At 36.1% G+C, this 12,638-nt stretch overlaps 2 protein-coding genes across 5 annotated transcripts in view; one reads left to right on the plus strand and one right to left on the minus strand.

The window, feature by feature from the left end:
* Tio (zinc finger domain-containing protein tiptop) overlaps positions 1–4,904 on the minus strand; it is a 147,175-nt gene extending 142,271 nt beyond the window's left edge. For both annotated transcript variants that reach the window (XM_070315770.1, XM_070315767.1), the window contains exons 1-2: positions 4,878–4,904; positions 3,707–4,375 (exon numbers count right to left, since the gene is read on the minus strand). In XM_070315770.1, coding sequence (XP_070171871.1) covers positions 3,707–3,746 — 40 coding nt within the window. In that variant the 5' untranslated portion in view covers positions 3,747–4,375; positions 4,878–4,904. The remainder of the gene's footprint in view (positions 1–3,706; positions 4,376–4,877) is intronic.
* LOC138944789 (zinc finger protein 99) overlaps positions 1–12,638 on the plus strand; it is a 68,359-nt gene that overhangs the window by 20,476 nt on the left and 35,245 nt on the right. For 2 of the 3 annotated variants that reach the window (XM_070315771.1, XM_070315774.1), the window contains exon 2: positions 5,532–5,868. The gene's annotated coding sequence lies outside the window, so the exon portion shown is untranslated. Of the gene's footprint in view, positions 1–2,138; positions 2,182–5,531; positions 5,869–12,638 lie in introns of those variants that run through there. The other variant, XM_070315772.1, reaches the window with a different exon arrangement.

Here is a 12,638-nt window from a genome sequence, read left to right on the forward strand (position 1 = left end):
ATAATTAATATTACGGTATGTACAAATTTGCAGCAATATAAAAAGTGTAACTTTTATACCGCAACTCTTTATAGATTAAATTTTATTAATAAAAGCGGGTAAAGATATATTTTTATTTATAACGATTCAATTAAGACCAGCTATTCTCTATCGGAAAATTGTTAATAAAAAAGATATCTCCAATCTCATTTAAAATAATAGTCACATAAGGGAGAAAAAAAGGAAAAAAAAACACTTTTTTTTCCACTGTTTATCATTAACAAACTGTGCTTTTGCAAATAATATTTTCTATCACTAGTAATAAAATAATTTCACGCTCCAATAAGATATTCACGGAATCCGTTAACTTATGGACGATAGTCGTAGTTTATCCCTAACTTCTCAGATTTTCCGTGAACTAATTTTTTTTTTCATGTAGCCTTTAATTTTCTAAAAGGAAATGGAAGGAATAATCAACGGCTGTTTCGTTTCCGCGCGCATATATAAATTGAAACAGACATATACCTACATATTAAATGGTAAATTTTTTTAACAAATTTTTCACGGTGCGCTATTACACTTAATAATGATATATCGCCGCTGTAATATACATTTATTTTCATCTTTATCTCTAGGTGAAGTAATAGGAAATTTTACCATTTTATTTTTAACTACACGAGATAGAACAACAGTAATAATATAACAAATATCGGAAGACGATGATTATTCCTCCATAATATATCGCTAATTATTATATGGCAGGCTTAAGCCTATTATTATATATTGAGAATATAATATGATCACGCGATTGATAGTCGATAGATCGATTCATAGAAATCGCAGTATTTTACAGATCCTTTCACTGGAATATAAATTAAACAGAGAAATTAGTCACTTAGTCATTTACCGATCTTGCAGGCTATATTTTGTTGTTTCTTAACTCGCACACGTTTACTTTCGCTGATGACTTCATCGTATTTCGCACTGTTAGAAACTTTCGCGTTTGTTTCCGGTTTAGATAATATGTTGTTTAGCAACTTGTAGGTTTTACAAATATGCTTATTATATATATATATATATATATATATGACATAGATACATGAAAAAGAACCTTTGTTGTAATTATATCGTATGGTATATCGGAGAATAATTATTAGATAAACAGAAAAATCTATTTTGTTTTGGAGGAGATACGTTTGTCAAAATCGATGTGTCGTGTAATATATAATTTACATATTATAAACTATATTAAAAAATAAATATTATAATTATATTGAAGTAGATAATGAATCTTGCGTATTAATGCACTGACTTATAAATATTTACTAATGTTTCTCAGTTTTGATATTGAAAGGCATGTACTTTTTCGATTATAGATACATGTTTACAATAGTTACACACATATAATTTCATGTCAACAAAATAATTTTAATAATTTTATTTTTCTCTATGTTTAAAGAATTAATGTTATTATGTTTTTCAAAAAAAAAATATAATATAAGGATAATGAGAGAAAAGAAGAGGCAGGGACAAAAAGAAAGAGAGAATTATTGCGCGTGCATATAAAATTGATTGAAAAGTGATCGTGAAAAGTAGAAGAAAATATAAATATAAATTATGTTATATTTTATAGTTACGTATATTTTAGTCATACAGTCAATTCATAAAATCAAAGTCACGTTCAACAAATGTGATCAAGAGATTTCCATTAAAATCAACTTCCAGTAATTAATTAGAACGTTTATACTTGGTCAAGAAAATTACGAGAAATTGTCTTGATGCTTATCGAAAGAAGTCGAAATCAGCGAAATACCGTAACACACGCGGCAATGAAAATTTGTGGATTACCGTAAAATATGTACACGGTGACGGTGTATGCATCGAGATATGTGCGCCGCGTCGCGCGCGCACCAGATTTATCGGCGCTTTTGCCCGAGTTTCGGTAAGGTAAGTCGAATGAATTTTAAATGTTTCCGGCAGAAAACTTCACCAAGATGGCTTCCCTTCACTACCGAGGGCGAGTTTGTTTACGCCTCATGACTCCCCACGTGGGAAAGAGCAGCATGGCGCGCGCGTCACGGCCTCAAACGCACAAATCGCCTCGGCCTCTCGACTGTTCTGCCCATCTGTCGGGAGATTCAACGTAATGGCGTGCTCGCCTTCGGTTCGTCTTCCGATCTTACCCAACAAAGATGAGGATAGGTAGCTTTTTCTTCAAAGATTGTTAAGCGTGTTAATACGGAGAAACTCTGCTAACTCTGATGCGCACGTGTTGCATGATTTTTTCTTTCTTTACGGTTTTCAAACTTCAGCACAAGAACAATGTTTATACATGCATATAAATATATATATATATATATATATTTTTATATATCTTTTTTCCCTTTTCTTGATATGCGATTTTCTATGAAAATATGGTATATTTAATATCAGAAAATTAAAATGACATATTATATTATTATTATATTAGTCTCATCAAACAATATAATAATTAAAAAATTTATTTCTTTAGAATTATACATTTCTTTTACATATCGCATAAAATTGTAAAATCCGCAAAAATAATGTCCAAGAAATTCTTCTTCGATTTGCCGATAATTTCTGATTTTAAAATAGTATCCTAAAAAATCTAGCTTTATTAACTCATATATTAATGCGTCACATGCACATATCTATATATACTAAAATTACTCAATCACTGCTATACACACATGTGACTATGTTATTGCTAATAATACAATAATATACCTTTCCTTCCTTCCGTTCTATTCGACTTTTAATTTCTTGATGGTAAGAGAGCCGATATATTTTTATAGGAAAATTTAAAGAAACTATATCAAAGAGAGAGAGAGAGAGAGAGAAAGAAAAAAAATATTTTTAAAAAATAAAGTATATATCAAATTATATTTCAAACTTTTCACGTTGAACGCGCATGGACAAGTTGCAAGTTCGTTTCGCTTCATAAAAAGAAAAATTTTTTCATTTGTTTAAACCTCGTATTAAAAGTTTTTCGCGTGATAATATCCACAGTATACGTCAGTGGTGTAACTTGAGAACTCCGGTAGCAAAGAACGAGTGAACACTAAATTGATAGTAAAAGACATTCTACGACTTTACTAAAGCTCCTTTAACGATCGCCTAAACATTTTCTACATTTTAATTAATTGATAAATACGCGTTGCAGGAATGCAGTGAATCGTTGCGATATTCATCGAGTTTTGTCCCGGCTCCCCTGGTGACGATTATCGAATGAATAGTTGAATTAAATTCGCCGTTTTGTTGACTGATCGAATTTTCATACGCGTCAACTATTCTCTTAAGCATAGCATAGATCATGTCGGGAGAAAATAAACACGATCCATACGCATAAAATTTCGCACGATTACTCCCGAAATCAGGCCGCATTCCACGTGGCATTCCACGTGGCTCCGCGAGTTTGTTGACGGATCAGCGACGGTGAAACGCCGGCTTCTCGATCGATGTCACAACATTAATTTGTTCCATTTATCTTTGCATAAAAAGTCGAAAAATAAGTCCAGTTGAAAATTTAGATGATCAAGGGTTTTTTTAAGAGCTCTTCTGTTTGGAAAAAAAAGTTATGCTTTTCGATCAATTTGAGAAGGGAAATTCGGGAAATTTTGCTGCTTGATTTATTGCTTCCCCGTCAATCGACAAACTTCCGCGTCTCACCGTCGCCACTAAATTTACATTGGTTTTGTCGACTCACATTTCATGCGTTGCGGTGCGTGCTGTTTCCTTCGGGGCATCTGCGTCCTTCGAAAATGTTCGATTATCCGTGCGGCCTCCAGTTCTTTTCACCTTGGCTGCAATTAGTTGGTCCCCAAAAAAGTCAAACGGTCGAAAACACCGAACAGTATCCTTGAAATATCTTCCCCCAAGACAACCGTCTTGGATAGTCTACCTCTCTTCTTCCGTTACAACACTTGCGGTTATCCAATCGGCACGTGTCCCGACAACCACTATCTCATCGTGCTCGCCAACAACCCGCGCTTGTTATCAGTTGACGCAATTGTCGCGATCATTTCATTTGGAGTTCACGGCACCTATGCATTTATGGAACTGATGGCAAAGTGAAATAATAACACACTCGTCGAATCTCTGAGAGTACGGCTGAGAACGCAAAGTTGTACAGGATCTATCTCATTTATCCATTCGTAATTCGTATCATTTCAAAATAATCGAAACTAACGATTCGCGTCGACGTATCGGCGGGTGAATATTAATACTTTCGTATTATTGTCTACATCCTTTGCCGATATTATTACACTGAATTCGAATAGACAATTCTCGATCTCGATGATATTGGATCGACTTACACCGAAACCATCTGTAGACTATCCGTATCGTGCACCATCCCCCGGTTCATCACTTTTCCCTGCAAAGTAATCATTAGTCTCACTCTCGTCACTTTCCCGATCGACCGCCGTTCACACCGATACGCGATATTCGTCTTCGATGACGGTTATCGAGATCGCGCCAACTATCTCGTAGATGGATCGGCGGATCCCGATAATATCGCGCGATATCGCAAACTTTTCTCCACGACGTATAATTCGCGACGCGCGCACGACGTTTCGCGACATATGTGAATATCAAAAGAATATCGATGAAAAACGAAGAAAGAAAAACATAGTAAGAGTTGACCAAACAGATAACGATAAAACAGGCAAGAGAGAACGCCTGCCATAGATTATGCAGCATGCAAACGAAAATGTGATAGCAAAAGATAGACAGATGAAAAAGAACGAAAGAAAGAAACGTGTTGGAAAGAAAGATAAAAAGATGGAAAGAGAAAGAGAGAGAGGAGGAGAGGGGAGAGATAGAAAGATTGGAGATAGACGGAAAAGAAACGGAGAGGAGATGGAGGTAATGGCTACCGTCGTTCATGGATCGCGAAATCGAGCGGGCGGCGGTCCAGCGCTGACTGACTACGGACTGGCGTCGCGGCGGCAGGTCGTGTGGTGGGGGGACCCCAGGAGTAGTACTAGTCCTCTTTCCCTCCTCTCACCGTCACCTCCTCCACCGACCGTTCTCGTTTCCTCGCTCGTCCGGTTCTTCTTTGCTGATCTCGCTCGCGCTTGCTCGATCTCTCCTTCCCGCCGACCCTCGTTCTTTCTCTCCTCCGCGGCCACGATCGCGTCCAAAGCGCGCGCGGTCCGCGAACGATGAGGCTGCGAGGCCACGAGGAGATGGGGGGAAGGGAAGGGAAGGGTTCGCGAAGTGTACCGAGTGAATGAGCGAGATCGTAGGAGAGGAGGGACCGTGCACCTCCTTGTTCTCTATCGTTCTCAGCTTACTCACACTCGCGCGTCGCAATGTGAGCCGACGCGACGCGACGCGACGCGATGTAACGCGACGCGAGGGGTTCGCCGTCGCACCAGCGACGGCGCAAAGGCCAGCCACTCTCGTCTGCGAATGCACCAAATGCTGGTGGCGGCGCTTCTCGCCGCAACGTGACCGCGACGTGGCACCCACGCGTTCCCCGTTGTGGCACTCTTCTCATTTTTTTTGCTTCTTTTTCTTTTTTACAGGTTTTCAAATTTTTGAATAGAGCTGTGCAAAGTGTACCGAACGAAAAAGAAGCCGACTGGATCGAGAGGACTCGTCATAGATCTATGGGGACTATAGATGTATTCGCGCGCACTGGGGGAGGTCGGAAAAAGAGGCGGGGTCCTCAATTCTATCGGCCCGTGAGGGAGGTGCACGGGGAGATGTCGCTCTGGCTGTACAGTAGTGGTAGTTTTGATTGTTGCCGCGAGAGGCGCTGCCGCACGACGAGCTACGGTACTACGGCGACGCGGAGCCACACCTAGGAATTTCTCGGGGTTTTCGCTAAGAGAATCGCGTCCAAGGCTACTGCTGGGCAAGGTGAGTACTGGATCAGTATTGTTTGTTAGCAAATTAAGATTGTAATTTTTAAGTAAGCTGAGAAATGGAGCTATCGAGCGTATTCTGAGTATTTCGATACTTAACCTCAAAAAGGCATAGTAGCTATTCGAAGCTATAAAGCTGATTGTATTGAAGTTGCTGAAAGCTCTTTCTTCGCTAATTTATATTTACGTATGTTTCGCAACATATTGCTCTCTTTCTCTCTTCTCTTTTCTTTCCCAGCTTCTCCTTCTCTCTCTCTCTCTCCCTCTCTCTCGCTTACTTGTTTCCTCTCTCGTTCACACTCTCGCTTTCTCTCTCTTTCTCTCTCTTTCTTATTGAGCATATTTAAATATTATTACACTAGAAGATATAACGTGTTAGCTTGGCTGACATGAAAGTGTGGTGGGCTGTGCGTTAAGGGCACGTGCGTAAGAAACTAAATATCAGTTGAAAGAGAAAAATAAAATGAACTACTTTCCATCGTATGCAAAACATTGGAAATTAAATTAATGCCTGTTATTATATTGCCAACGGCATTAAAATTTTTTCAGACGCTTTTTTTTCCTTTTAAATTGATAAATATAATTTTTAGGGAAACGGTATTATATAATTTTGCAAAAAATTTTTATATTTATATTTTATCATTTAACAAATAATTTAGACATTATGTGACATATATAATAGATGTTATCATTAAGTTTATTACAACGCAATAATACAAGTCTACTACTAATATGCAATCATTCTCTCAATGTCTTTTTATGAAAGATATCTTCTAATGAATGACTTTAAAAGAAGAATCTTCGTTATTTATTTATATCACTTTCTCATCGCTGGTTTTCTCCCAAACTCGTTTATTCTTCTTCAATCTTTCTGAATCTCTCAGTTTTCTATAAGAGATGTTTTCCCGAAAATATCATTTCCAAAGAAGCCGACAATCATCCCGCGCTCTCTCAGCTCAACGAAGCTCGTTTTAGCGGGCACCGGTGGAGGCGCTGGCAACATTGGCAACTCCGCAGGATAAACTGTACCAACTGGCGGACACATCCCGCCCATCGGGCGGAGCCCGCATGATCTATAGCGTCATAGAACATCCCTGCCGCTGTGGTAGGAACAGAATGGCTACGCCCACGGTGCAGAACGTGCGCGTTGCACCCCCGCCGTTGCTGCCGCCACCGTTGTCGTCCTCGCGGCCACCACCGGGGGCCGAGAATGTTTATGCTCTTGCCGCGGCGTCTCTATCTAGTCGTGGCTCTGGTGCTGCCCTGTTTCTCTCCCGTAGTCGTTGTCGTCGTCGTCGAAGCCACTACTGTCGGCATACTCTCTCGACTTATCCTTGCTCCTACCAATCGGCGCGCGTTCATTATCGCTAAACATTCCTGTCAATTAAAAGTGCACCAACGCCCAATTTACCGGCGGTCGTCTGTCGTTCTGGCGAGCTCGCCCCGCGCAAATATTAACGAGGGACTAGTCGCGAGTTTTTTGTTTTTTTTTTTTTGTTCCTTTTCTTTCTTCATTTTGTTTTCTGGCGCTTCTCCTACTGGATTCCCCGGGTAGAAGGGCATAGCCGTACTTATGGGCTTTTCGTTAGCGCGCATGCAGATGTACCTTGGTTTACGATTATGGCACTGACTCTCATTTTCACGGAGAACGAAGCATTCCAAAGTAAGGCAGCATTCTACCGGCAATGCGATGCTGGTTTTTGTTGGATTGTGCATTGGTACATGCCAATGGAGACGATAAATATCATATAAATACGTTTGCGTGGAAATTTACACGACATGAATTATTTTCACTTCATAATCATTATGAATTAACTTTATACGTATATGTATATATGTATGTAAGTATGTATGTGTATATCTGTGTACGTGTGTATGCGTGCGGGCATACGTGCGTGCGTGCATGTACCTGAAATCTTTTAAATGTCTTTCATAATCTACGTATAGTTGTCTAAATTGGAATTAATCTCATGTATTATTATGTACATATAAATTTTTTATATGAGATATTCTCCTTATTAAGTGACGCAATTGTATCTTTTAAAAGTGAAAAATGGAAATAGTTTCTACAGAAAATTAATAAGCGATTTACTTATATACTAACATGAATCAATAATTTATAAGATTTATTAAATTTTTTTTTCTTTTCAATGTTTGACTATTAAGTGTTAAATATAGTAATCAGTTTTCTAATTAGTATTATATTATACGCGTGGTTTCTATACTTTATAGGCAAAGTTAAACATAGTCTAAACGAAAAAAAAAATGTATCTGTTTCGGTTTCGAAGATCTTTTATGATTAAGCTCTATTCACATAACTTTAATTTATAATTTTGCAGCATACGTTAGAAAGATAAATATTTTTTAATAGTAGCGTAGTAGTAGTTTTTGAGATTTTTGAAATTTTACGTTTGTAAGTAAAAAAAATGGCATCTCTGCGATCATCTGAAACTCAGCGCGAGTAAGATATTACAAAAAGCACTTTATGTATTTCGGCGACGGTCGCATCGTTTTCACAAACAGGTTGAAGAGGTTGTACCGTTCCTGCGCGCATCAAGCCAATTCGACGCCAGCGATGTTCGCGATGCGACGTTTACGAGATCGTTTATTAGGTGACGTTCTCATCGGGCGACTAAAATTTATACTGTATTTAAATGAATGAAGCTTGACGAAATATCAATGAAGTTTGGGCGAAACAAACAAAGAAGTATATAATATAATCAGAGATAATAAATATACAGAAGTATAATTCGATCAAAGGTAGAAAAAAATTTTTGCTTCTTCACACAAACTCGCGAGAATTTTCCAAGCACGGTTCAACATGACCGGCGGATTGATTAATAATTCAGCAAATCTGCACGTTATTATTAGCGCACGTATTATTAACATATAATTGAGCATATCTCGTATTTAATTTTATGAAATTGATCAGACGTATGGAAAGAATTTATATTTTTTTAATTTAAATTATATATTTAAACTTGGTATATATAAATAACTTATATGTATAAAAATATAAAAATTATATATAAATATATATATATATATATATTTATTTATTTATACATGAATATATCTGTTCTTATATTGTATGAGTGTTACAATGTAAGATTTACTCACGATACGGTATTCGTATTTGGCTCAAAGAGCAGAAAGGCTAGATGGTGTCGACAATAATATTTACTTGTCGCAGAAAATACGTATTTTGCCGTCACACATTAGAGATTCATGAAATAAATTTTTCAATATATTATTAACTTGTATATTGGACGGCTCTTATAATTTCGCGACAACTTTTCTCTGCGGAAGGTTCCGTTCAGGCTAATATTTCTTCCGACGTCTTACCAATAGCAAACTTTATCCAGTGACAACTTGAAGCATTATACGCGGTCACTACAGGTCAGAAAACGATATGGCCGTATTCTCTAAAGAAAACAATTAATGTGCCGATTACATCTCTCGCTTCTCTAAAAAAAAATATCATTATTGCCTTGTTCAAAATGAGATTAGTTATTGATGTTAAAAATTTTACACAGGTATAGAATTTCTAAGAATAAATAAATATAATTTTCGAGAAAAATAAACAAGAATCATGCCATTTTTATATTTTGTAACTTAATTATCACAGCTATATATATATATATATATATATATATATATATATATATATATATATATATATTTCATTCGATTTCTTTAAATAAACGGATATATAATTTTCTGATATAATATTTCTAATAATATTTCTTTTCTTAATATAACACACAAATTGCATAAAAAATAACTTTACAAAAAATTGTGTATAAAAAAAATATTTTACAATAAAAAAATAAATTAATAATTAAGGCCTCTTCACGCACATTCGTTGATGATTGTTTGTGCTCGTTTGCCTAATCTGGATTTGGCTTTAAATTAAATGCGTCTGCGCGTCTTCTCCCGCTGACCACGGGATTTCTTTTACGAGCGCTACCGACATCGGTGGATGCACCTGCAGGCACTAAAACCTGCGAATATTTTGAAAAGCGTCCCATTATGCAACTACAATGTGTATCAGTGTCCGTTACGTATGGATTTACGTCTATATCCGTTTATACAGCCAGTTTCCAATGGAGTCGAAATAAGTGAGCGTCGTAAAATAAAACAATATGTATCCTTTTATACAGCTATCTGGTGGCAATGTCCATTTTAAAATATCACGATAATTCGCCTAAATCTCGATTCAGGACGCGTCAAAATCCGCGTGGACAGGGTAACTGTCAATCTGTCTGTCAAATGGTGACAGGAAACATTATATTTTTGATGCTAGTGATACATATACATACACACACATTTGGTTTTATTATATATATTGATAATACTTACTAGTTCGTGGTATTATTCAATTTTGCGCTTTTGGAAACTTGGGTGGTTATGCGTTTTATTACTTTTTTTATGAAGGTTTATATTTTTTTATTTATCATAATGTATTTTTTTTTTTGATTTTTTAGAAAATATAGACAGAATTGCAGAATATTTATTTAATTTAATACGATATATGGATGAGAGAAAAAACTTATTGCATTAGTAGTAGAATGTAGGAATAATAGTGAAGTATAAAAAACTCTGTATTGGCAGATGCAAGTGAAGATTCTATCTATTGCGGTATTTATATTAATGTTATACGGAGTTTTTGTATTTGACATATCTATCAAAGAGAATCTATATCGTTGGTCTGTTTAAAAAATTCTAACAGCGGCGCAATAAGAATCGCCCGAAGCGAATAGCGAACTGACGTTTGCGTGGGCAGTCATGTTTGTATGTATATATAGCTACGTGCGTGGCGTATAACACACTATATAGTGGACAACACGCACATCGCTCGCATGTACATGCTTGAAAATAGATCTACTATCGACATTTCGTTTCTCATGGCCATAAATTCAGCTGAAAAAATTGCGTACACGAAATAGTTTACAGACGTCGATTGCCGTCGGTTAAATACTTCGTGTTTGTTGCCGAATTGAATTGCATCTGCGCGAGTTATAGGCTTTTACATTTATTTTTTGTTTTAACACGGCTCGCAAATATTCTTTCTTTCTTTGCTCACACATTCAGTCTCTCTCTCTCTTTTTCATATACCTCCACTCTCTCCTACCCTTCTATTTTTCTTGATCTTATCAAAAGAATTTCGACACATATTTTTCACCGCTCATTTTCTAGAGACAAACCCCCCGTTTTTTTATAGATGATAACGGAATTTGTTAAAATCGCGACGACGAACAATTGTACAAAGCGCAGCGCGCATAATGCACATCAATCGGATAAGAAGGCGCAGCACAAAGATTTTTTTTTTTTTTTTCTTTTACGCGAAGATAATATCGGCGACTATTTTCTTTTTCTTTCCTTTCTCTATCTTATTCTCCTTTCCCTTGAATTTGCTCCTCCTTTTCCCTGAGACCTCCATGAATCATTCGCACTTTTTTTCTTTTTTTGTTTTTTTGAAAAGGAAAGTCGGTAAGCCAGAAAGGTGAAGAGGATAGGAAGGTTCGTCAGATTCGAAATAGAGGGGATGGTATGAGACGAGGAGATCACACACTTTCAACAAAAAAACCTTTGTATATTCTAAAATAACTTAAGCAGGCGATCGAATCGGCGCGATTAGAATACCTTCGAGTACCGGATGAGAAGATTGACTGACCAGAGGTGGCCTGTTTGAAAATAATTACTACGATGTTTTGACGTGGAGAAGTCGCAGACGAACCCCCTACGGTTCATTTGTTACGACTCGCCTTTTTTTAAATTTGTTGGTAGAATTCTCTACACTACACGTGATTTTTAAAGAGAGATCTATAAAACTTACGCGTTATATCTAAATATGGGCGTTATATAGATAGAAATTTATATATCTCTTGAGAACAAGAGAGAGAGCGAGGGGGGAGGGGGGGGGGAAGGGGGAAGGGAGAGAGATGATGAAAAGGAGAAAGAGAGAGATTACGTGAATATAAAAATATCCTGAAGAAAAGTGAATTATAAGTTTAAAATAGAACTTTGACTGGACCTGTCAAAAATTAAAATTTATATACTTGGATTTATTTCTTTATTTTGCTTATATAATTACATGTACAAATTTAATTACATATGTGACGAACTATATATTATATGTATGTATGTATATATGCATATGATTACTAAGTATTAAAAGAAACATAGTCTTCGAAAAAAATCAGAAAAAGCTGATTATAATATATACCTAATAATGCGATTATGATTATATTTCGTTTGTCTAAAATGTTATTAATTTTACGAGAAGCAAAGCCTATCCCTACTGACAAAAAATATTGCATTTTGGATAGAATTTTTAAGAACATATGCGTACAAATATTATTTTTAATAAATATTAATTTTTACTAAATTATAATTGGGGTCAACTCAGAATATTTTTCTCTACATTTTAAAAGCTTTTTTCAATGAAAAACTTTTTAAAGAATAAAATTTCGTATAATTTTTCAAGATGTATAAACTATATTTGACTTATATCTATGATTTATGTTTGATCGAAAATGGATTGCAAAGGACAATACTTACTGTAGATATTGTATTGTATATTGTTGTGTCTCTTCTTTTATAAATATTTATTATTTTTCATATTTTATTTTTTTTTTTTCAATTTTTTTTATTAGCAACATTTAAATGTTATGGTTGGTAATGGACTCTATCCGAGCTCATATGCGATATGATACAATTTTTCATAACGATGCGAGCGATAATATTGCGAACTTGGCGAGT

This window comes from Polyergus mexicanus, unplaced genomic scaffold (assembly GCF_030449975.1).
Source record: "Polyergus mexicanus isolate NDT 795.1 unplaced genomic scaffold, iyPolMexi1.0 SCAF_2, whole genome shotgun sequence".
Lineage (NCBI taxonomy): Eukaryota > Metazoa > Arthropoda > Insecta > Hymenoptera > Formicidae > Polyergus > Polyergus mexicanus.